The 26,194-nt window shown below is 37.9% G+C and overlaps 2 protein-coding genes across 2 annotated transcripts in view; both read left to right on the forward strand.

The window, feature by feature from the left end:
* LOC134803257 (protein C-mannosyl-transferase DPY19L1) overlaps positions 1–5,366 on the forward strand; it is a 31,558-nt gene extending 26,192 nt beyond the window's left edge. The window contains exons 11-12 of the mRNA XM_063775990.1: positions 3,049–3,207; positions 4,172–5,366. Of these exons, the coding sequence (XP_063632060.1) occupies positions 3,049–3,207; positions 4,172–4,199 (187 nt within the window). The 3' untranslated portion in view covers positions 4,200–5,366. The remainder of the gene's footprint in view (positions 1–3,048; positions 3,208–4,171) is intronic.
* The window catches only part of LOC134803394 (gastrula zinc finger protein XlCGF49.1-like), a 294,572-nt gene that overhangs the window by 215,313 nt on the left and 53,065 nt on the right, over positions 1–26,194 (forward strand). The gene's annotated exons all lie outside the window — the stretch shown is intronic.

The raw sequence follows: 26,194 nt of genomic DNA on the forward strand, positions 1-26,194 counted from the left end.
AACAATTCAAAATTTGCATTTGATTACTTTGCCTCACATGTGAATAAAATGCAACTTTGCTATCAGTTTTTGAAGTGAAAAGTAAGCCTTTCCGAGCTGGTGTGGTGAAAACATATTTACTTCAGTTCCAGAGAGAGAAGGGAATATAGTAACCATCACAGGATTGTTATAATAAATTCAATAACTTTTCCAAAAAAGAAAGTTTGTTTATGTTTGCCTAAAAGGCAGTTAATAATAAACTTAAATTATTTCAAATAAATTAGGATTCTTAAGTTGTAGGTTTTTATCATATACGCAATTTATAAATAAGTTAGATATACATTTTCCCTTTACTTTTAGTTAAGGTATTTTAATGTATTTTTAAGTCTACATAGTATAAATATTCGTGTTTTAGTTTAGTTACTTTAAACCTATTTTTGTGTTATTCATACCCTGATATCAAATAACGTTTTATAAAAAAAACAATAATCAATTTTACAGAAGAAATAAACGACTCCAATGGGGAAAGCCGGTGAAAGTTAATTGTAAATTGGTGCTCATCTAGATATCATACAATACCATCAAATAAATATGTAATAATTAATATGAAAACACAATCCATAGCGACTCTATTCGTTCTATATTCGTTCGCTATTCACACGCTATTCACTTTTGACGTAAGTCATTTGGGCATGTTACAATTAAAGTCATTGGAAAAAAAAGTTTTTACTGTATCGCAGTTCTGTTTGCAAATTTGATACTTAGTGCTTAAAACAGTATGTCGTTAGTGGTATGAATGTTTTTCTTTGAAGAACATTATAAGATTTATAAGTAAGCGTTATTAGCATCAACCATCAGGAACATCATAGAAATGTATTCTGCTGCCATACATTTTTGTTTAGCTCTAGACGTCCATTTATAAACTGTCATTGATTCTATGTAATGGCGCAGGATGTGTTGATTTGGTTTAATTACTCTTTTACTTATTTTTGTTACTAAGAAGTGTCCGTTGGAATCTAATATATGTATGAGATTGTAAGAAATATGATTAAATTTATCATATATATGTCGGCGGCCGATCGTAAGATCAGGCATATCGTGAAATTCCTAGGCATATCGTGAAACGTGAAAATCTTTGACTCGTTCCCTGAGTTGACGGAGCTCCGCGGGCTCCTATTTCTGGGCAGTTTGCCCTTCGGGCATCTGAAGCAACCTAACGAACCTATCCTACCTATGTATTGGTTTAATGTGACTATCGTCAAAACATTACACAGGAACATTACGATCTGCCTGATCTTACGATCGGCCTATGACATATATATGCTTATCGAATGGTAGGCTAAATTCGGCGTGATCCTTTGAAAAATGTAGGCGCGAATAGAAGGATATCGTCTCATAGACCAAAGTATTTAACTATCTATCGGTGTATATACCTATGTACTTAGAAGTCTAAAATATCGTTTATAATAATAATAATAATAATGAAGGCGTAGGGATGTGACGACCCCATCGCCCGCTGGTTTTACCAGTGCAATCAGTCAACGCAGGGCAGCTTGTGGCGAGCTGTTGGGGATTAGCGACCTCACGTACCCGAGTGCTCCTGGAGAGTTCTGTTACCCGCAAGGAGGGTGGGTGGGACAGGATTCTCTGCCTCTGGCTTACCTTAGCCGGCCGGCCAGAGTGGAGTCGTTAGAGCTATAAGCTCCAGGGGTGGAAGTGAAATATGCATAAGACGCGAGTTGGCACAGTGGCTGTTAACAGCCACTGGGTAGAAAGCGGCGCACACCTCTCGACACCCCTGAGCCGCTCACACCGGTGTTGCCCTTGAGCCATCCTAGATGTCGCTTTTTGTGGGGGCCCATCTTGTGAGGGCGAGTCACCGTCTGCCGGAAATAAAATTGCATACCGTTTTATTAGGCAGGCGTCCGGTTTTTTACCCCATAGCTCAGTTCTTAGTCCATCGCTTTCACCCAATAACCTAGTTCATTTTAGATTCCATCAACTCTCAATAGTCCTTACACCCTAGCGGGTGCTGCCTCTGCGTGCGTCCCATGACACGGGCAAGGGCAGCCTCCGCTCGGTGTACCCCTTACATTTCATTAAAGTGTCAAAAGGGCCTCTACGTGTTGGCTTCGGCTCCGCGCACGCCTCCCAAAGGTCCGGAACACCATTGTTCCGTGATGGGAAAGACATACAAATAATAATAATGAGTTGGTGGCAAATAAGCATACGGACCTCCTGATGGTAAGCTTTCGCCGTAGCCTATGGACGCCCGCAACCCCAGGGTTGTAGCAATCGCGTTACCGACATACCTTTCTTGAAGAACCCCACACCCACACTGATGGAGCTCCAGGAGAAAACCTCGGGAGGGAGCGTCCGCGGGAGGGGCCTCACACTGCGCGATAATGTGAGGATGAACACCCTACCGACGGCGAGCGGTACGGTGATAGAAAGAGGCCGTTGGCATCATGTCAAACAATTTTTCAAAGCACAGCCCATCATTGTACAAGCGGTAGAACACACATATGGAGATACGATATATTTATACTACGTACATGAATAAAATGTAATTCCATATCATTAAGGTTGTAATTTGCATTTAGTGACCGTAAATCCCAAGTAAATCTATTTTCATCATATTTTAATATTTTACCAAAAATAATCTTCTGTCTTTTCTTGTGTTATTTTCTTATTATCAATACTCTTATAATACTTACAATTAACTATGCTGTTAGCATCTTCCAAAAATCAACAATAAAAACTGGCTACGTAGTCTTAAGTTTATTACAACAATATATGCAAGTATTTTATTATTTGCCATTAGTAACAACGCCATCTATTTCTTTTCTGTCCGAATTTAAGTTCCTGGCGGACCGCGTTACGCGTTATGGTAGTTAACTGTTTTGAAGTTAGATGGAGTTCAAGTGCACCGCGAAGCGCTTCCATGTGTGCGTGCTAGCGGGGGGGACGAAGCTAGCGGGTGTGGCTTACGAAACGCTATTCGCGGCTTTGGTAGGGCCTTAACACTCTCCCATGTCCTGATCAAATAAATAAATAATAATACAACAGGCAGGGCTGCTCGTTCGAGGACATCTGGGAGTCGGAGTACCCCTCCCGCCGCGGGCCGCGGGCCTGCCACGCGCTCCTGTCCGGCACGCAGGACCACTTCTACCCCGTGTTCCGGAACAACCACTACGCCGTGTTCCGGCTCCACGACTACAGTGTCAGGTAATTCTATCAACTTGCTTCCTATTACCAGGGGTGCGAAACTCTTGACTTCGGCCAAACTCGGCTCCGCTCGGCTCAGCATTGCTCCGAGCAATTATTAGGGTTGGCACCACTTGGCTTCCTTGTGCGTGCACGACCACAGATAAGATAATGACTTGAATTTTGACAACCGTAAATAGCCGAAAGCGATAGTGCCATATATTAGAAAGGGATACCATGATTGGACCCTGAACCGCTGTCAAACTTCGGTTTTGTAGGAAGTTTCCTTTCTGTACGGCAGTACTATTATTTATTCTGTGCTATTACATAAAAAAAACCGCTTATAGTCTGTTCCCGTCATAGATATACATGGGGAATAGTAGCGGGCCTAAAACAGACCCTTGAGGTACTCCCATATGATCTAGTGTCTACACAATCAAAAGCTTTAGAAAGGTCAAAGTCTACATATGACGCCATGTGACTTCCTAAACCTGCATAATTAATAAATTAGATCAAACTAGTATAAACTCCTCACAAAACAGTCACTTCTGCGTACAGCTTGGCAAAAAAGAGTAGAAATTAAAAAGTGGCAACACTGTAGCGTCGTCCCGTTTTCTTATATATATTGATTTGAAAGGAACGACACTACAGTGTTGCCACTTTTTAATTTCTACTCTTTTTTGCCAAGCTGTACGCTACGCCATATTCTGTCTACACAACTACAGTGTCAGATAGATCCATCAACGTCAGGGGCCTAATGACAATCGTTTGCAGAAAACGAAACGAAACGCTATGTGTCTTTCTACCACTCTTCCATATGAGTGCGATAGAGACAAAGCGTTTCGTTTCATTTTTCGCAAACGATTGTCATCCTGGGGCCTAGCCAACTAGGCCCCAGGTAGTTTCAAATTTAACCAATTTAAAAAGTGGAGATTTTTTGTGGAAAAAATAAGTAGAGTATTGAACAGCTATTTGTTTTTTCCAGGTACATGCCTCGTAGCTTTGACACTTGACAGCCGGCCGGCATCGACGACCTGGCCACACACCAGTTAGAGTGAGACGCGTGTACCGTTCTCTCTCTTTCTGAAGGACATAGGTAGTGAATAAGTGCCAATATTTTTAAAGGACTAACTATGAAAATAATTCTTAAGTGTCAAAATTTACCTTTAGTCAAATTTAACTGTAGAAGATTTGTTGTTTAACCTTTTGAACGCCACAGACGGCAATTGACGTCAACGCAAAATCGTGACAACGACGCCAAAGACGGCATTTGACGTCGATCGTTTTTTGATGAAATTCTACTGAAAAACACCCCACTTTTAGGTTGGCATTATTTATTCACTAAACTAAATTTTACCCCCGTGGCGTCAGTGGCACGGCAAATGGATGCGCCGTTTGGCGTTCAAAAGGTTACACATTCAGGGCCAGGAACCCGACTGTCGGGTACACTGTTCGTAGCGACTATGCCCTCCATACGGCAAAGACGTGGCTACGCGCTACGAACGTAACCCGTATCACTTAGTGGCAATGAATGTGCTAAATAAATATCGTACCTGATTTGGACAGCTGAATTAGATGGCGCAGTACGGCATCATGACTACAATGACAATATTCAACTATCCTCCTAAGGCCCAAGGTCCTACCCATAGTATCTTCAGTTCAATGAAATTTAAATCATATTCGATTGGAACAGAGTTGCTTTTGCTTTGGTTCGTCCAGTTTTTGAACAACGCAAAATCGACTCTATTTCCTAGCCTTTAGGTTCAAATTTCTGTGGCAAATATTGCATTTTTCACTTGTATGGCTGGGCTTGCCAACCAGAGTTACAGCATTAATGCATTTTTTTTTTCAAATAAATATTATTCTATTATTCTATTCTAGCTGGCCCAACCCGCATTGGGCCAGCGTGGGGACTATAGCCCAAGCCCTCTTGCGAGTGAGCGGAGGCCTGTGCCCAGCAGTGGGACGTATATAGGCTGAATGATGATGATGATGATTCTATTCTAATGCGCGGAGTACGCCATCTACAACGACTGTCAAATTTCAAAGCACGATTTCTTTGACGTTTGCCTTTAGTTTGTGACTTTTAGATGGACTCTATCATAATAATTATTAAGTAAATATTACAACTGTCATACGATTTGGCGGCTTATTTCAAATGTTCACTATTTTGTGTGTATTAAGGGTTCATCCACATATTACGTCACAGCAACAGGGGGCTATTCATAAATTACGTCATTTCAAATTAGGGGGGGGGGGTCTGGACATCGGATGACGGTAGCATGAAGTAGGAGGAAATGGGGTCATTTGAAGCATGATTTTTGGATGATTATAGGGGGGGGGGGGGGGGGGCGAAAATCGCCAAAAATCGATGACGTAATTTATGGACAGCCCCTAGGGGGAGGGGTCATATCGATATTTTGTGTGATGTAATTAATGGATAACCCCTATTAATGGATAACCCATAAGGAACAACATTGATTAAAATCATCTATCACAAATTAGCTTTAAACACTTGTAAATATCTTTCAAATGCTACTAAAAGTGTGGTATCGCTAGGGCTCCCCTATGATATCGCTAGGGGAGCCCTAGCGATATCACATTTTAAGTAGCATTTGAAATACGACTTGTTAAACTATGAAGGTTGACGTGGAAGTATTCGCCGTAGAGATATGACACTCGGTAGCTCAGTTGTTTTTCTGGTATCACTATTTAGATCCAGTCTTGCCCGAGTCGGGGAATTTTTAAATATTTCCATTACCGTAAAATGGGGTGAGTAGGTGCAAAACTGACATTCAAACCTCGATAACATTTTATTTTTACATATGCAAACTGAATGGTTTATATAATAAGTGTTCCGAACGTTTGTATTTGTACTCGTAGTTTTTATTTTATTTTAATTAGTTCCATTTCATAACTTTGACGATAAACAGGAAATCCCACCTCACCCCGTAGTCCCTCGTATATGGGGTGAGTTCGGTTTTCATACAAAGGTGATTTTGGAAGATTGTTGGATCGATTTTTTTTTTATTATGAGTATTACTCTAGCTCCATTTTAAATTGGAATACATTATTTTTGTAGCAGTAGCCTTAAAATCCCATCTCACCCCCCTTTCATCCCTTCTCTCCCCATTCATAACCCACCTCTCCCCGCGAACCCCCACCCCATTTTACGGTACTTTCCAAAAAAGTTGAATATGATTTTTCCACCTACTTACTATATTAAGTAAGATTGCTAATAATGGATGCTTGACACCAGAGTGGTGTCACATGTGCGTACTAAGGCGCGTGAATTAGTGCGAAATATTGGATCCCAATTTTGAAGTAAGTAGATGGCGCTGGTTAAAACTAATTATGTAAAATATTGTTAGTTGAAATATTAACGTTATTTACATAATTTTCGGACTACCTTATAATTAATTTATGTCTTAAAGTCTATTTTTTCTTTCCGTAGACTAAAATGACAACCACAAATGTCAAACGTAGAAATAATGTGACCAGCTTAAAGCAAATAGTGCTGATCTTTGATTTTGGTTTGTGAATAACCTTAGAGGATATAACCAACGGAGACGCCATGTCTAAAATCGTCGGTACAAAATAGTCTGCCGTTTTTTGCGGGGGAGGGGCACATCAAATGTATAGGTACGTCATGTCAGATAAACGTCAGTCCATACATATGGTTGACAAGTTGTTGACCATTGGCCGCCTATTTTCGACAGAGGGGAACGCCTGTTAATGGCGGCTCCATTGTTAATTACTCCGAGTGAATAACCGATAAATATTAAATAAATTTTAGATTCAAAATAAACAATTAATGAAATCTACTCGCTACATGATAGGAAATAAACAATAAATGAAATCTACTCGCTACATGATAGGAAATAAACAATAAATGAAATCTACTCGCTACATGATAGGAAATAAACAATAAATGAAATCTACTCGCTACATGATAGGAAATAAACAATAAATGAAATCTACTCGCTACATGATAGGAAATAAACAATAAATGAAATCTACTCGCTACATGATAGGAAATAAACAATAAATGAAATCTACTCGCTACATGATAGGAAATAAACAATAAATGAAATCTACTCGTTACATGATAGGAAATAAACAATAAATGAAATCTACTCGCTACATGATAGGAAATAAACAATAAATGAAATCTACTCGCTACATAATAGGAAATAAACAATAAATGAAATCTACTCGCTACATGATAGGAAATAAACAATAAATGAAATCTACTCGCTACATAATAGGAAATAAACAATAAATGAAATCTACTCGCTACATGATAGGAAATAAACAATATATGAAATCTACTCGCTACATGATAGGAAATAAACAATAAATGAAATCTTCTCGCTACATGATAGGAAATAAACAATATATGAAATCTACTCGCTACATGATAGGAAATAAACAATAAATGAAATCTTCTCGCTACATGATAGGAAATAAACAATATATGAAATCTACTCGCTACATGATAGGAAATAAACAATATATGAAATCTACTCGCTACATGATAGGAAATAAACAATAAATGAAATCTACTCACTACTAATCTACCCAAACATTTAAAAAATGACATTGACGTATTGCAGACCTGACGCAACGCCATTTTGGTATTTTTGATTTAAAATATTAGAAATATTGTGTATTGACCTGGATACAAAATTTCTAAATTACTCAAAATGGTGGCATTTTTACCTACACTATTTCACCCTTTTTAATACCTCTCCTAGTGTTCCCTTTTAGCACGTCACGGATTATCCATTCATTGTGTTACAGACACTTCAACAGATATAAGTACCACCCAATAGTTTATTTTCGGTTAGTACCGGTTGTAGCACATCACTATTTATAAGACGTAAAAAACTAGCAACACATGAAATGTCATTTTAGTCTACGGAAAGAAAAAATAGACTTTAATTAACTTAATTAATTCTTGTAAAATTGTGTAAAACCATTAAAAAACGCATTTAAGTAAATTAAAGTATCAAGATTGAACATTAAGTATTACGTATGTTATATTATAACTTTATTTTTGTAAACGAATCAAATGCGGGTTGTCGGCAGATTTTCAAACAAAATAGTTTTGCAGCTTAAGTAAAAGAATGCCTTATAACGTCAAGAGCAAGACTCGGAACCGGTTTTTTCTTCACACAAACAATACCGGTATTATTACGTTCTTTTTCGTTCTTTGGTTTATTATTTCATTTTTGATGGGTTCTAATAATATGAAGTCGTTACACCTAAATACATGATTCAGCCCTATGGAAAGTGCATAAAATAATTAAAAATATTGGGCTATTTTGGGATTTAAAAAAAAAAACCGGTTCCGAGCCCTGGTCAAGAGTAAGTAAAAATAAAATTATATATTCAGTTTTAGCTTTAGTTTCAATAGTATATAAACTGTATTATATCAATGTACCTATACATTTCTACTTCGACTATAAATAAAAGCACATACAGATGTTCTCGGTAACGTTCGTATTTGTAATGCTACATCAGTCAACCTCAGTACATTTTGTACCGAGACTAACTGAAATAGCAAGACACGTTCGTACGTTTCCGTGAAAATACGATGATAATAATTATATTTACACTACATCTGTACTGTGTGACCCAATCGTGATGTTATTAGTGTAGGTAAGTTAAGAAGCTTATTTGTACTTAAATTAAATGGTTGTTCAGTTTAATACGTCTTTTATTATTTGCGAATAGAACCTACCTATAGGCAGGGGTGCGAAACTCCTAACTTCGGACGAACTCAGCTCCGTTCGGCTCAGCATTGCTCCGAGCAATTATTAGGGTTGACACAACTTGACGTCCCTTTGCGTGCACGACCATAGATAAGGTAATGGCTTGAATTTTGAGAAACCCTAAATAGCCGAGTGGGATAGTGCCATATATTAGAAACGGACGGCATGATTCGTCCCTGAACCGCTGTAAGAATAAATAATAGGGTGGTTCAAAATAACTTTTTTTCCAATGGGGCACCCCCTTATTTTCAAGGCTCGGAACCGGTTTTTTCTTCATACAAAAACTACCGGTATTATTGGGTGTGTAATGTTTTTAATAACAACAACTATTTTCGAATTTTTATTTTGCATAATGCGTATTGCATAATTTTGAAATGCAGAAATGATTATTTATACTTGGTCAAGCAAATCTTGTCAGTAAAAAAAGGCGCGAAATTCAAATTTTCTATAGGACGATAACCCTTCGCGCCTACATTTTTTAAATTTGCCGCCTTTTTCTACTGACAAGATTTGCTTGACCATCTATAGTATAAAAACAAAATGAATAAGAATAATTTACATAATTTCAGTAATATTTCAGTTGCATAGTAATGTATTTGCATAACAGGAAATCAGTATAATGATCATTTTGTATACTGTTTAATGCACATAACGTTCTTTTTCCATAAAAACCAAGTTCATAGTGTTCAAAGAATGAAGCGTTGTTTCTTTCCACATATTAAAATTTAAGTTCTCAGGCCTCCTCTCATGATCGAGAGGGTAATCAAATGTGTATACTATTATAAAATAAGTGGGTTCTGGCGCTTCGCCGGCCGCTGCCGCGGCACGCTCGCTTCGCTCGCTCGGCTCGCGGGCTGTAGGGTTGCAGTTCTACCTAACACTCCTCGCTTCGCTCGTCGTCGTACCTAACGGCGACCTGCCTTAAGGTAGAATATGTACGTTGTTTTATATTATGTCACCCGATCATATGTTAAAATATAGTTCTACATTTTAATCATAATACTAACTGTATGTTATAACATGTAAAATTATTCCTAATGATCGTTATAAATTTTTATGATTATAGAACATTCTGTAATTTAATTATTATAACGAATAATATTATAGATTTTATTTCTATACATTATGTTTATTATGAGTTTTAAAAGTAGTTAAATGTAATTATGCAAAATGTTTGTATTAAAATTGAACGGCACCCGGTATTATTACGTTATTTTTCGTTCTTTGTTTTTTTATTTCATTTTTAATAGGGATGTACCGACTAGTCGGGAAAGCCGACTATCCGGCCACATTTGTAGTCGGCGATTAGTCGGCGACTAGTCGGCAAAAATGGCCGATTAGTCGGCACTTTATTAGTGAAAGAAACACAGAAAAAAAAAGAAATCAACAATCAATATTTACCATATGTTTTATGTTTATTTTATTTTATAAAATACCTATTCAGGGTGCATACGAACACTTTTGTTCATATAATTGACCGTTTGATCGTTATCGTATGTTAGTGGGATGGTGTTTTCCTCTACAGGTCGATCTCAACTGATTCTCGGGTAATTTCATGTGCAAGTTCGATAGTATTTTTTTATTATTATTATTCAGTTTTTGTTTTTCTTTTAATGGTGGAGCCATGAGCAACTGTTCTATTAATGTTATTGCAAAATTTAGAGACAGTCAGGGCACGTTGCTCGTAAACGCGCTGACCACAGGGGATAGATTCTTAACTGGCTACGTACGGGAAATAGAGCCTTGGAAATATCTTCTACAAGCTGTACTGACGGTCTGCTCATGATTGCAAAATAAAAGAACTAAAGACAGAAATTAAACGAGGATTCTTGTGATAGGTCTTTGAACCTGTAGAGAACACCTTTTAGCCAAGCTAAATTATGATGAATAGCGCAACCAAAGGAGCAAAAGTATTGTTTTGAACTTATACGAAACCAATGATCTGGCCGACTAGCCGACTAGTCGGCCGACTAATCGGCCATTCGAGCGCCGATTAGTCGGCTAGTCGGCTAGTCGGCCAAATCAATAGTCGGTACATCACTAATTTTTAATGGGACAATCTACCAATACGAAGTTGTTACCTAAATACATGAGTCAGTCCTACATAAAGTAAAGAGCATAAAATAATTGATAATATTGGGCTATTTCGGGGTTAAAAAAAAAACCGGTTCCGAACCTTAATTGTAATTTATTGTGTAATAGATTCAAGCTATGTACAGCACATTAAGTACATTAATAACTTATATAACTAAAATCTTACCTTTTCAGGCATTTACACATTACATAACTATTACTAACAAAACAATTAATTCAATTCAAATAAACAGTGCTATTACAATTAGGTATTTTATTTTAAATGTACAATAATCCATTGAATTTAATAAAAATAAATTAATAACTATTAGGTTAAGTCAAAGTACATTTCATAGTCATTGAGATCATTAAAAACTAATTAGAGTTCATTTATTTCACACCTAAAATAATCATTGGTCGAGTAAAAACATTTCGATATCAGCCATTCTTTAATTCTTCTCTTAAATGTTATCAATTTATCATCCTTAAATACGTCAGGTAACTTATTAAAAATTTCGCATAATATAGGAATTATTGGAATTTATAGCTAGCTTAACGGCAGGCCTATAAAGTCTATGCTTGTATTGGTTACGAATCTCGTGATTACACATATCTTGTTTATGAATAAAAAGATGTTTATGTTTGTGCACAAAAACACTAGCTTCAAAAATGTACAAGCATGCAAATGTCAGAATGTAATGTTCTATAAAGTAGGGGCGGACGGCACGATTCCATTAATTTTATATTGAAAATTGCTCTGATACAACGTGCTTGCTTATTTTATTACACTAAGGCCCACTCCACCCACTTGCACTAACCCGGGGTTAAGCGGTTAAACCGTTAAAGTGTCAAATTGTACTGGTAACCATGGGAACTCCAGGTTTAACCTGTTAACCGGTTAGTCTAATGTAGGTACGTGGAACGGGAGCCGTGACCAAGGGTCGGAACCGGTTTTTTTTAAGTCCCAAAGTAGCCCAATATTTTTTATTTATTTATTTAAACTTTATTGCACAGTAAAAATTGTACAAAAGGTGAACTTAATGCCAGAAGGCATTCTCTACCGGTTAACCCTCGGGTCAAACAGAGAACAAGTCGTAATAGGTGCAAGGAAAATTAAAAGTACGTAAAATTTAATATTAAGCACAAATTTTATGTTGAACAACATACTCTTTCAAATATACATACTGCTATAATATACTTATACATATTCATATTCATATTCATATTCGTTTATTAATAATAATTCATATTACATGTCATTTTACAATGTTACATCAAAGTAGGTATAGTACAAAATAAATTAAAATTAAAATAAAATTAAAATTAAAACAATAAATAAAATGTCAAATAAAGATATAGGTACCTACGGTAACATAGGTAATAACTTAATTCATAAAGTCTGCAAAACTGTAGAAAGTGTGCTCTACAAGCCATCGTTTAAGCCTAAATTTAAAGCTGGTCAGTGACGGCGCATCTGTGACGTGTGGTGGCAGACGGTTGTAAACGGCTGGTCCCATTACATGGGTGAGTTTTGAGGATTTTGCCAATCTACGCTTCACGCCCACGAGTTTTCGGGCGTTTCGCAGGTTTCGTCCATGAATATCGGATCCACTCGAGTACTCGTCAAGGTGACATCGCACGTATGTAGCTACTTGGAAAATCACAATGGAGGGCAGAGTGAGTATCCCAAGGTCCTTAAAGTGAGGTCTCGCTGAGTCACTCTGACTCACTTGCACAATCGCTCGGACGGCTCTCTTTTGCATGCGAAAGACACGCTCCCATTCGGCAGCGCGGCCCCACAGCTCTGCGCCGTATTGTAGGAGTGAGTGTACAGTGGCAAAGTAACAAGACAGCACCACCCTCCTGGGCACCACTCTCGCCAGACGTCGCAGGGCAAAGCAGGCACTTGCTAGCTTGTTACACACTTTGCCTATGTGCGATTCCCACTGCAGTCCTCTGTCGAGCCCAAAACCCAGGAAGGTGGTATTCTGCACTTGACCCACTTGGACACCATCCACAAACACTCCAAGGTTTCTTGGGCCTCTACCCCCGAGATAGAAGTGGAGAAAGTGGGTTTTATTAAGGTTTAGTACCAGGCCATTGCTTCTAAAGTACTGTGACACCTGATTTGCGACTTTATTCAGACATTGCTCGAGTTTGTCAATGTCAGGTGCACACACTACCACACTAGCACACATACATAAAATACTAATATACATATGTGTACATATAATACAATATTATAATTATAAATATATATATATATATATATATATATATATATATATACCTGCTTTCTTATTTTTATTTATTTTATAGTCTTTACGTGGGATTGACTCATGTATTTAGGTAACAACTTCGTATTATTACATTGTCCCATTAAAAATGAAATAATAAACCAAAGAACGTACCTAATAATACCGGTATTTTTTGTATGATAAAAAAACCGGTTCCGAGCCTTGGCCGTGACGTATGTGTACTTCTCTGTATCTTCGTACGCAGTGGCGGATTTGCAGTCTTTGCCGCCCTAGGCCCTGTAGCCGCCCCTTTCTCAACACACATCATATTGACTACATTTTGAGTTATTTCTTCCCCTAATATCTTGCCGCCCTAGGCCCGGGCCTACCGGGCCTTATGGCAAATCCGCCACAGTTCGTACGAGTACGTATGTTGCGCCAACACCCGGGTTAGTGAATGGTGCAAGTAGCCCTTATTATACTGATAAAATACATCAAATTTTGTAACTTTATCTCAACTACAAGGCGGTGCTCAACCACTTTTTTGCGATAACCTATCCGAGCTCTGCTAATAACATTAAATTAACATAATTATGTTCTTTAGTTAATTCAAATCTATTTATTATTTTCACTTATTACAATAACAATTACACACAAAAGTCCTGGTACTGTCATCTACTGATATTCTCGCTACTCCTCTCTCCCCACTCCCCACATTCATCACTACCTCCTTCTCTTTTCCATTCGTCTCCCATATTGGTCTACTATCGGTCTGACTTTCTGTCAAGTTTGATATTCGTATTTCAGTATTTGACTCTGTATTATAGTCATTCTGATTCGGTACTGTCAAATATATTGGTTCTCCAGTGTTTGACATTCTATTTTTGTCATTCTGACCAGATACTGTCAGATTTGATAATTGTTCTCCTGTATTTGACACTTCTTTTTCGTCAGTCTGATCCAGTACTGTCAAAGATATTGGTTCTTCAGTATTTAACTCTTTATTATTGACATCTTGACTAGTAACAGTAGTAACAGTCGCATTTGAAATTGTTTCTCGTGTAATTGACTCTCCATTTTTGTCATTGTCACTCGGTACTGTCAGAGATATCGGTTCTCCAGTATTTGACTCTTCATAGTCCGCATCTTGACTAGATACTGTCATATTTGAAATTGTTTCTCGTGTATTTGACTCTCTATTGTTGTCATTTTCACTCGGTACTGTCAAAGATATCTGTTCTTCAATCTTTGACATTATATTTTTGTCATTCTGATTCAGGACTGTCAAAGATATCGGTTCTCCAGTATTTAACTCTTCTTTATCCGCATCTTGACTAGATACTGTCGGATTTGAAATTGCTTCTCCTTTATTTGACACTTCATTTTTGTCATTTTTACTCGGTACCGTTAAAAAAATTGGTTCTTTAGTATTTGACTCTTCATTATTTTCATCTTGACTAGATACTGTCGGATTTGAAATTGTTTCTCCCGTACTTGACCCTTCTCTTTTATCATTTTCACTCGGTACTGTCAAATATATCTGTTCTTCAGTGATTGACATTCCAATTCTATCATTCTGATTAGATACTGTCGGATTTGGTATTTGTTCTCCTGCATTTGACATTCCGTTTTTGTCATTCTGATCTGATACTGTCAAAGATATTGGTTCACCAGTATTTGACTCTTCATTGTCCGCATCTTGACTAGATACTGTCATATTTGAAATTGTTTCTCCCGTACTCGACCCTTCTCTTTTGTCATTTTCACTCGGTACTGTCAAAGATATCGGTTCTCCAATATTTGCCTCTTCATTCTTGTAATTTTGAGTAGGTGCTGTCAAACATATTGGTGGACCAGAGTCATTTGGCATTCCATTTTCAAGTGCCAAGTCGGTCGATATTCTGTCTTCCTCTTGAGCTTGTGAAGCACTTGGCTTTAGGCTGACTTTTTCTGGTTTGATTTCTGTTTCATTCTGTAATATATAACACATCATTTAAACAGTGTACATACAGTTAAGTGTAAAAATATGGGAGCATACAACTTATTCAAAAATGTCCCATAGTTCTTAATTTGCTGACATAAGAGGTATGGGACATATTTTTGCGTATGATGTGCAGTGAAGGTACCCTCCGTTTTAATAATAAAAGACTACGCTTTTTCTTACGTTTGTTTAAAAAGTACAAGACGGGCGAGTTAAAATAATTTGATCTAATGTCATTCTAATTAGAAAAATTACTATACTCTGGCACACACAATTTGTCAGTAGAAAGAGGCGCGAAATTCTAATTTTCTATGGGAGGGCAACCCAAAATTAAAAAATGTAGGCGCCAAGCCTACATTTTTTATATTTGCCCCGTTTTTCTAATAGGGAATATTACGCAAAACTCTGCGTAGAGGGCGTCACTAGCACAATCACAGGACCTACCGCGAAACACGAAAATCGAAAGTTCTATCACTATTGCCAATTCGATCGATAGAGAGATACATAACGAAATTTCGATTATCGCGTTTCGCGGTAGGCCATCTGTAAACAAACCGCCTTGATGCATACATGTCACAATAAAAACTTGTCAAAAAAACTGTTTAAGGGGTCATCCATTAATTACATCACACGTTTAGGGGGAGGGAGGGGGGTCAAGAAAATGTGACATGTTGTGACAAGGGGGAGGAGGAGTCACAAACTTTGTGACGTCACTTTAACTTCATCAGTAACCGAAAATTTATTTAAATTATTTTAAACGCTAATATACATTTAAATAACAAGTTTTTGAAACGATAATCGTTTTTATTCGTTTAATTTTATTTCTTAATCAGTTTTGGGTTATAAATTTACTAATATTTCTTTTGTCAAAAATATTTTTTTTAAATATTAAATAAATATTTGCCGATTTCGTTGAACAAATGTGACGTCACACCAGGGGGGAGGGGTTTGCCAAATGTGACCAAGTGTGACAAGGAGGGGGGGAGGGGTAAAAAAACCTAGAAATTCGTGTGACGTAATTAATGGATGACCCCTAATAAGGCGTAGTATGTAAGTATAAGTTACTCTATGGTTTACTATGTGCACTAGTGCTGCACTCTGGCGGCAGAACATTGCAGTAATACTCCCTATTGTTAGTTTGTTAGCTGTATGTGCCAGAGTATATCTAACTTATAGACAGAAATAAATGTCACAGACGAAAAAAGTGACCAAGGCCTCCAGTGATCTGGAATCGAACCACCATCGTCTAAATTCGCGGCAATCGCTATAACCACTAGGCCACCCAGATCATGACTTAACCAGTCACCTCCCACTGCGGGGTTGCGTAATGCATCGCAGCCATAATGTGATTTGTAGTGTTTAGTTTTAAAATATATTTTTATAATATGTATGCTAGTTTTAAGGTATTTATGTATGGGCCACTAGTTGCCTGAAATAAAAAATTTCATTCATTTTTTTTTCATTCATTCATTCATTCAAAACCTTTTTACGTACCTGCTCAACACCGGTTTTATTAACATATAGCTCCTCACACCCCTCCTCGATATCCGGCACGTGACGAAGCAGGAACCGCGTGTGCGCCTGCACGTGCGTGAAGCTGGCAACGGCGTACGCGTTGCATTTGTTATTATCGCGCGGCGCCGTCGACGCTATACCTAAAGAGGACCCAGTTTAAGCAAAGAGAATTTGAAATGGAGAGTTACTGTCATGGTAAATTATGTAGGTAGCTACAGTACATTTACTGCCATCTTTCGACAGAAGATAAAATTTGTTAGAACGCCATTTGACTTTGATCATTATTCTTTCAATGATATGTGTTAACTTGTTAAATATTCATATTAACGCCATCTACTCGAGAGTAGGCTGAAGGTTATAGCGCCATCGCTCGAAAAGATTGCACGCCATACCTTTGGCCTATAGTCGAGTAGATGGCGTTAATATTAATATTTAATAGGTTAACACATATCCGTGAAAGAATTAAGATCAAAGTCAAATGACGTTCGAACAGTTTTATCTTCTGTCGAAAGATGGCAGTAAATTTGCAGTGGCTACATAAATTTACTAAGACTCCACTGTCTGTCTGTCTGTCACCAGGCTGTATCTCATGAACCGTGATAGATGTGGTGTAGGTTTAGAGCCGTTGGCAGTTTTTTATATTCTTAAGTGCTTTGGGTAGTATTTAATATGATATGCGTAAATTGAAGAATAAATATTTTCATTTACCGTGTAGATAAGGGATGGATGAGGTGTAGTAGATGAGGCCACCACCGCTGTCGCCGCGACAAAGGGCTCGACCTGGAAAATATTTCAGACTCACAGTTCAATAATTAGTATCCCTAGTAGCTGGTTTGTTACTGCACGCCGTTGCATGGGAAGCTTGCACTTTGCGACTATGCGCTTAAACTTGGCGCAGTTGGTCTTGAGCAGATACAGACCGGGCGACGTCGAGAACCACCTCTCATTTAGTGGGGGGGAGAGGGGAATTTCGACGCTGCCGCGCTTCACTTGGAGCAACATTTCTCTAAAACTATGCCTATTAGGGCATGTGATCTGATCTGCTCAAGACCAGCTAAGGATCAACTGTGCCAAGTTTCAGTGCATAGTCACAAAGTGCAAGGTGTCGTGCACTAACAAACCAGCTATAGGTACTGTAATTCTGATGTCGGCAGGGCGCGCACATCGTGTCCAAAAAGATACCATGGGCGCTCCAAGTGAGCATAACGGAAGAGGAGGCTTCAAGTTATACATCTGTGACTGAGTATTTAGTAACTGGAGGCGCCTAGTCTGTAATTTTCTGTACAAAACAGTCTGTCGATTTTTGCGGAGGAGGGGCACGTCAAATGTATGGCTATTTGTACGTAACGTATAAATACAATCTTATTTAATAAGTATATTGGTATTTAATGGTGACAACACAAAGGATGTAGCAGGATAGCCTTTGAAAAATTGCCCCCAGCGCTTTTGGTTCGGAACTATAACCAAACGATGCCTTTTAAGAAGATAATACTCTGCACAAAGTTTCAGCCCCCTCCGACCCCCTGGGGGTCCACAATACCCGATAAACCCCAAAACTATTTTATTTTTTTCCTCCAAATCTATGAGACGGATGAATCCCCAATTCTGCTCAAATATTATTGGAACTAAAGGTCATTGTTGGAAAAAATTATAGCTCTCTACCTCATCCCACTGTAAAAAAAAAATATAATAAAATTTGTAACATTCTGTATAATGACTGCCAGTCTTGGCACATTAACCATTTTTTTTTAATATGTACTAACGTCTTATCTACGTCATATCCTAAATTCATCCGCTTAGCAAGGGTGGAACACTGTGAAATAATTGTAAATGTACCAATGATCTAAGAATGTAAACAAACAAGATGGCTGTCATTTCATTCTCCACATTACACAGATGACACGCGATTTTTGAATTATTCGAACACATTCTTGCTCGCCCGCGATTTTTCAAATTTGTCGCCGTATTCTACTGACAAGATTTGCTTGACCAAGTAAACCAAGGCAAAGCCAGAAGCTATACTCGTCTCAAGTCTCAATGAAAAATAAAGAAATCTTGGTGAAATACTCACCAGTTTTCTGATCCCCCGCGCAGATCTTGTCACTAGTGATGTATTTGAGGAAGCTATCTTCAGCCGTGCGGAGACACTCCTCAAGATCCAGGTAAGGCAGCCAGCCCCTAAGCTTTCCTAATGATCAAACAGGTTTCCTATGGATCTAAAGAGTACATGTTGGTGATACACTCACCAGTTTTCTGATCCCCCGCACAGATCTTGTCACTAGTGATGTACTTGAGAAAGCTATCTTCAGCCGTGCGGAGACACTCCTCAAGGTCCAGGTAAGGCAGCCAGCCCCTAAGCTTTCCTAATGATCAAACAGGTTTCCTATGGATCTAAAGAGTACATGTTGGTGATACACTCACCAGTTTTCTGATCCCCCGCGCAGATCTTGTCACTAGTGATGTACTTGAGAAAGCTATCTTCAGCCGTGCGGAGACACTCCTCGATGTCGACGTAAGGTAGCTCGAGGTAGTTGAGGCGCTGTGACGGCAGGCCGTTGATTTCAGTTAGACCCCAGCCAGCGATCTAGGTATAGGCATAGAGAAATAATATAGTAAGACAAGAGTGCTCACTCCATACATCAGTTTTGGTACGTACCTTTGGTAGTGCTGATAATTCCGCTACTCGATGCTAGATGTCGACTATGAAAATATTAGTCTTTTTGGTACCAAGACTGATGTATGGAGTGAGCAATCTATGTATTTTTTTGTTTAAGGGTACCTATAGGAAATTGCTATGAGACTCACATTAGCGGTATCATAATTATATCAGTTCGACAAGATCAATACTTGATGCAGTCATAGCCCTGCAAGTGTTTTTGAAATGCGCGGATGCACAAAAAAACTTATTCGAAAATCCCTGGTTAAATTTAACGGATTAGCTTCTGACTTCTGCGAGGAATGATAATTACCGTAATACCTACTATGTCGCCCGGGTCTCAAACAATCCATACCTACCGAGTTTCATCTAAATCGGTTAAGCGGTTTAAGGATGGCTCACGCTAGACCGGGCCGAGGCGTCCGACATGCCATTTTCTATGACGGTCTGACGGATCTTTTAAGCGTGATAGACAGAATGTACCTACTTTTGCTTTTTAAATGCTTTCTATTTCTGCTTGGGAAAAAAAGGACTCATCTGTTCGGCTGTGAAAAATTTAAAATTGTGGTAGGAATAGAAATACCTTTCCCAGGTTCCCGCTGGTGAGATGCCTCTCATCCAGTTCAAGGTCGAAGCTGATGCAGACAGGCTTGACTCCTGGGGCATACTCCAGAGACATGGTCAGGATAACGATGGCTAAGTCGTCCTGAAAGCTGGTCTTGCTGCCGCGGAACCGGGGAGGGATCTTAATGTCTTTAACCTGTAAATTAAATTTGTATGAAGGTGAAAACAAAAATATAAACCGGACAAGTGCGAGTCGGACTCGCCCACCGATGGTTCCGTACTGTTCAGTATTTGTTGTTATAGCGGCAACAGAAATACTTACATCATCTGTGAAAATGTCAACTGTCTAGCGGTTATGTGTACTGTATCACGGTTCATGAGATACAACCTGGTGACAGACAGACGGACAGTGGAGGCGGAGAGGAGAGTGTGCTCTTTCGGTAAATTGTTACCTCTACTAGTTTTCGACACAAAAACTAGACTTTCCGGTTCTCAACACTGATTTAAACTTTCACAATTTTCACACATTATTAAATTGAACAACGGGACTTACTCGCGTATTTACGTTTTAAGATTTACCTCCGACGTTACGAGGATGATGGCGTTGTCCCCGAGGTCTCGGTGGTTCTCGCCATAAAAATTTAGTACCGGATTCCCTCTAATAGGTTGGACCAAAGAGAATTAAGTTTGGTTGGACTCACGTCAGAATGCTGTGTGTAGATCTCTCCCTCGGTATCCCAGGGTCTGAGAAGCTTGCCTGCCGCCACCGCGAATAGTCCGGGGCGGAGCGCCCCCACGGCGTCATCCCAAAAACAATGGGCGGCTGAAACATTAGGTACATAATAGACGAACTAATAATAAACTGAAATAAGTAGATTATGTCATAATCACTACACCTTATAAAACAAAGTCCCCCGCCGCGTCTGTCTGTTTGTGAGATGTTCGTGATAAACTTAAAAACTACTGAACGAATTTTCATGCGGTTTTCACCTATCAATAGAGTGATTCTTGAGGAACGGTTTAGGTGTGTAATTTGTTAAGGTTTTGTGTAACCCGTGCGAAGCCGGGGCGGGTCGCTAGTTAAAGAAAAAGTGAACCAGTCTATCGTCTTTACCTTTTGCGGCTAACGCCATAACCTCTAGGACACCCGGTCACGGTGGCACTCGTTCAACATCTTCGAGTAAGTATGTGCAATTTTGTTAAAAGCAAAAACTACCGAATGTTAATTCTAAATGTGCCTTGAGAAATACCGTAAAGCCAAATTACTTTAACCCATCAGAGAGTAACTTTGGCCCACATGAAAACCTCGTATACCTTAGAAGGGTCTAACAAAAATATAAAAACTTTGGCGTTCAGCTAACCCAGATAAAAAGGTGCCATAATATCTATGGAATAAAAAACTTGCACCGAATTAATCCCAATTACGATTAAACCCTATTAACCCAATTATGATTATTCTGTTTAATAATTACCTATCCTCTTCGGCCAATGTATCCCCACTTTACAGTGGTTAAAACTCACCTGACAGTACCACATCAGCTTTAACCAACGACCCTCCGCACACCTGCATATACGGAGTAAAGGTCTTGGAGTATATCCCAACATGCCACTGCAGCGACGGGGCGAAGAGTAAACCTAGCTTCGGGACTGGCCGCGACATGGTCCCAGGATGAGCTCCAGACGGAGGCTTGGAAGACATCGGGGGTGGTCTGGGTGTCGTAGTATTTTTCTTTCCTTCAGGAGTAACGACTGGTTTTGCGTCACCTTCCTTGTTAGAAGAAGCTTGTGCTTGCTTTGTGTCTCTGATTTTGTCAATATAGTTAGGCGGTACATTAAAATATTTAGGTGGTTCACCACCGCTGCTTTCACCAGGATACGAGTCATCGTCATCACTGGTACCATCAGGAAACGGGGGAGGTGCTGACGAGTCGTCATCTTTACCGGTATCATTAGGATATAGGAGAGGTTCTGAGTCATCAGTCTCGCCAGAGGATGCTTTGAACACGGTTATTGATCCTTGAGAATTATCATTATAATCATTATCTGAGCTTAGATTCGGTGCTTGCGTAAAATGATTTTCTGGAAATCAGAAGTACTGAGAGTGTCATTATTTATTAATTATTTTGTTTAAACTGTGCAATAACACAGTAAAAATAAGTATAAATAGCGGGCTTAAAGCCACAAGGCATTCGCTACCAGTCAGCCATAGGGCAAAATAGATATTCTCGAGTTTTATAATGTCATAGAAACTTCATTAAAGTAAAAATTACAACAAATATTAAACATTCGACTGAACAGAGCGCGAACATCAAAATACAGATTTGAAAAGTGAGATTATCCACTAGATTTATAATAACAACCGAAACCTCACCGTATGCGTTTTCCTGACCAGGATTTTCTTCACCATTTCCATCATGACTACCCCCAAAAGTATCTTGACTGCTCTGACTGAGTTCTAAAGCACCGTCCTTTGTCAATCCTAATTTCTGCTGCCATTGCAACACCCACGGGTATTGCCGCATGATTTGACTGATCAGTCTTAGTTGACTTCTGTCAAAAGTATCGTAAGTTATTTCAGGCTGACTTTCAAAAGTGTGGGTGCCGATTGTCTCATAACTATGACGTTGGTCTCTTGGGTAACTGGTTTCATAAAGAGTTTCGGTGCCGTGCCCTGAAGGAAATCGAATGTTGTACTCGTAGCCATGGGTATGGGGTAATAGTACACCTGAAATTATAAACGTTTTGCAAAGGTTTTTATAAATACAGTATCCCTGCTGACAAAAGTCGTATCGAAACAAAGAGGAAAACCTACTGAGAAAATGATAAATGCTGTAGGGTACACGCCATCAGATATATCGGAGCGGCCAAGATGCTCCCAATTATCTGAACCATTGACATAGATATCTAGGGACTGGCTTTACGGGCAATAATAATGAGGCATGACAGGGGCCAGTACAGCGGTGTGACACCGGTACAACGCGATTGGTTGATGAGTTCGCATCACGCGCGCTATTGGTCGCAACTAGTTGCGTTAGACTGCACGATTGGCTGGAATTCGTGAGTAACACCGCTGAACTAGTACCATTTTTAGTGCCCGTAAGGCCAGTCCATAGATATTAGGGTGGAGCGCGCTGGAATGGGAAAAAATGATAAACTCGATTCAGACGCGTAACGTAACGGTGACGTCATGTGTCACGGACAATGTTATTCACAAAAGAACTTTAGTCATAACGTATCATAATCAGGTCAATTATTTAAAACTGGACTTTTATATTAAGCAATAAAGCTCAATGTTCTAATCTTGTACGGGCTGAAATAGCTGAGGATCTCACAGTTACATAACTTTATATCACTCCAATATAATTCAATAAAGCTACATCTTGATGAAATCGCTAATAAAAGTGAACTCCAGTACTGGTGAATAAAACTCAAAATATCATGACCAAATATATTTAGATGCGAGGTCTGCAAGGTAACTTTACAATTTCTATTCGAATTTTAAACAATTAACGCTACATTTTTAAGCTCACTGGCCAGCAACTTCGGAACTAAAGTTTTTCAATAGAAAGGAGGATGGGTCAATTATACATAGTGCTGCAGTCATTTTGGACTAGTCATTGAGTTTTCACTTCTGTCGGCACTCCCGGAGTGCAACCCGTTGTTTTTTTATTTATTTATTTATTTAAAGAAGTGGAAAAACGTGACACGTGTGTAACCATCAAAAATGATATAAAGCTTTATTTCCTGCCTAAATATTTAATTATACAGTAATTGTATGCACCTAAGTAAACAAATATTTATTAAAAATATAAGTAACAATTATAAAAAAAAATATTGCTTGATGAAATGGACCTTGAAAATCCATTACGGGCAGCATCAACATCGCTAAAATGAAAATAACCGAAATAAAAAAATAAAACATGATGTGTATGTATTGATTGTTGTATATCATAAAAATATGTTTTCTTTCTTCGATATAATCCATTTCCCAGTTAAATAAACCATAATAAATGGTTTCAAATACCTAAGAAGAAACCACCAACACTACCTGAGTGCAAGCGACTTTTACTATCATATGTATGTGTTAATATTGTTTTCCTTTGTTTCTAAAACATTCTTACTTTAGATAAATATGTAGATTGGAATATATTTAGGTGTTAAAAGAGCTTTTTCTTTTATTTTGACTTCATAAAAAGTTTTGCAATATATTCGAAGACTACATTCTTCTCACCGTATAACCCACTTCAGGACGACAAGATATTAAACGTGATTAATTACAACGAAACTAAGTGTCTTATGAAACAAAAATAATCAACTTTGATAAATAATTCAGAAACATAATATTAAAAAATATATTCATATTCATATTCATTTATTCATAAAATTACAAACTTTACATCTCAAAAGGGTTATTAATTAATTAATTAATTGTGTATTTATAATGGGTGTGTAATGATCGCTATAATAATAAATGATCTATTTTCATTCGATATAATAACAAATGGTATAATTTAGAAAGATATATCACTAAGGTAATATAATCAACCATGTGTATACCAACAAGAGGAATAATTTTATATGGTATAGCGTATAGTTAAGAGTAGATATAAAATAAATTTAATATAACGAGTACCCAATATAATAAATGACATCATTTCTAGCTGTACTCGTATATATATGATATTGCATACATTAAATATTTCGTCCCTAAAATTGAATCACCCAACATTTGTAAATGACTGAAAAATGTACCTTTATTAGTTTATCGTGTGTGAAATTATATTAGGATCAATCCATAAAATGAAATGTATGCGGAGAGCTTACATTTAGAAATCATAACATCTATGAAAAATTGTCATACTAATATAGGTTTTAACAAGTCGTACTTCAGACTTGGTGACAAATCGACGAAGCCTTCTATTTTCTGCTCTGTAGGGCTTGCAAATATTCGAAACTTTCAGGTATTCGAATATTCGACTTTTTCTGACGAGATATTCGAATATTCGAATAATTATTCGAATATTTAAAAAAAAATAAGAAAAGGAACGAAAAATCGGTTTATTATCCTTTTATTCAAAAGCTTTTTCCACATATTGCTAAAATTAATGATATTTTGCAGAAATCCACTTATTGACTAGATTTTATCATCCTACTCTGAAATACCCACGTTTATAAAAGCAAGTAAGTACCTAAAACGCAAAAATTAGTCATTTTCAATATTTCTTGATAAAACTTTTTATTATAAATGCGTCGTTGCGTGAATTAATATAACTCTAATCATCCAAACATGTATGTAAGAGAGAAAACATTTTAGTAGGTAATCAACTAATCACTAATCATTTTCTGATTTAAATTAACTTCTTGTCGTTAAGAAGCCTGTAAAATGGCCTTTAATTCCATTGTATTTTGAATCTTTATTGACTTTATTAGTCTTGGCAAGTTTAGTTTTGATTCCTAATGGTCGGCTGTTATATAATAAGTTATATAATTGGTATTGGAATATTTAAGGGAAAAAGTTGGCTGACTACGGGGTGGATTATTCGTTAGCTAAAGGTGCATGGTTAGAACTAGTTCGGTAGGTTTGGTATGATCAAATTTGTGAATTGCGATAAAGGGCAAGGTTTAGACTTCGAATATTCGCTTAAGGTACGATTTTACTCAATAAACAAAATGACCCTTTATCTTAAAACTTACGTAAAGTTACTTGTACCTAGAAAAAGCATTAGCCGCACCGTAATAAAACATACTTTTTGATTTCGTTTCCTTTGAAATTGAGTTAGGTTTAACTGTATTCACGAAGCCTATTGAGAGGAATACAGTAAAAACATTATTTCCTTCGCATTTGGGTACCTACGGTTCCTCATTCACTGTTAATACCCGGCAAAATACACAGAAACTGTAACTATAACGGATGAAAATAGATTTTACCTAGTAATAAAAAATATTCGAATATTCGAAACCTGAGCGGCCGAATATTCGAATATCAAAACAGGTCGAATATTCGACATATTCGAATTGCAAGCCCTAGCTCTGAGGGATAAAAGGTAACTAACGAACCTAACCTAACCCAACCTGAAATCGCGGTTGTACATGCTCTTATTTGTTATGCGAGCCCCCCGAGCCGCCTTCGTCTTTAGACATGGGGATACCTGTGTCTATTTTTTAACCTATACCATACTAGATACGACACTCCAATATAAAAAAT

Source organism: Cydia splendana, chromosome 26, assembly GCF_910591565.1.
Source record: "Cydia splendana chromosome 26, ilCydSple1.2, whole genome shotgun sequence".
NCBI classification, from domain to species: Eukaryota; Metazoa; Arthropoda; class Insecta; order Lepidoptera; family Tortricidae; genus Cydia; species Cydia splendana.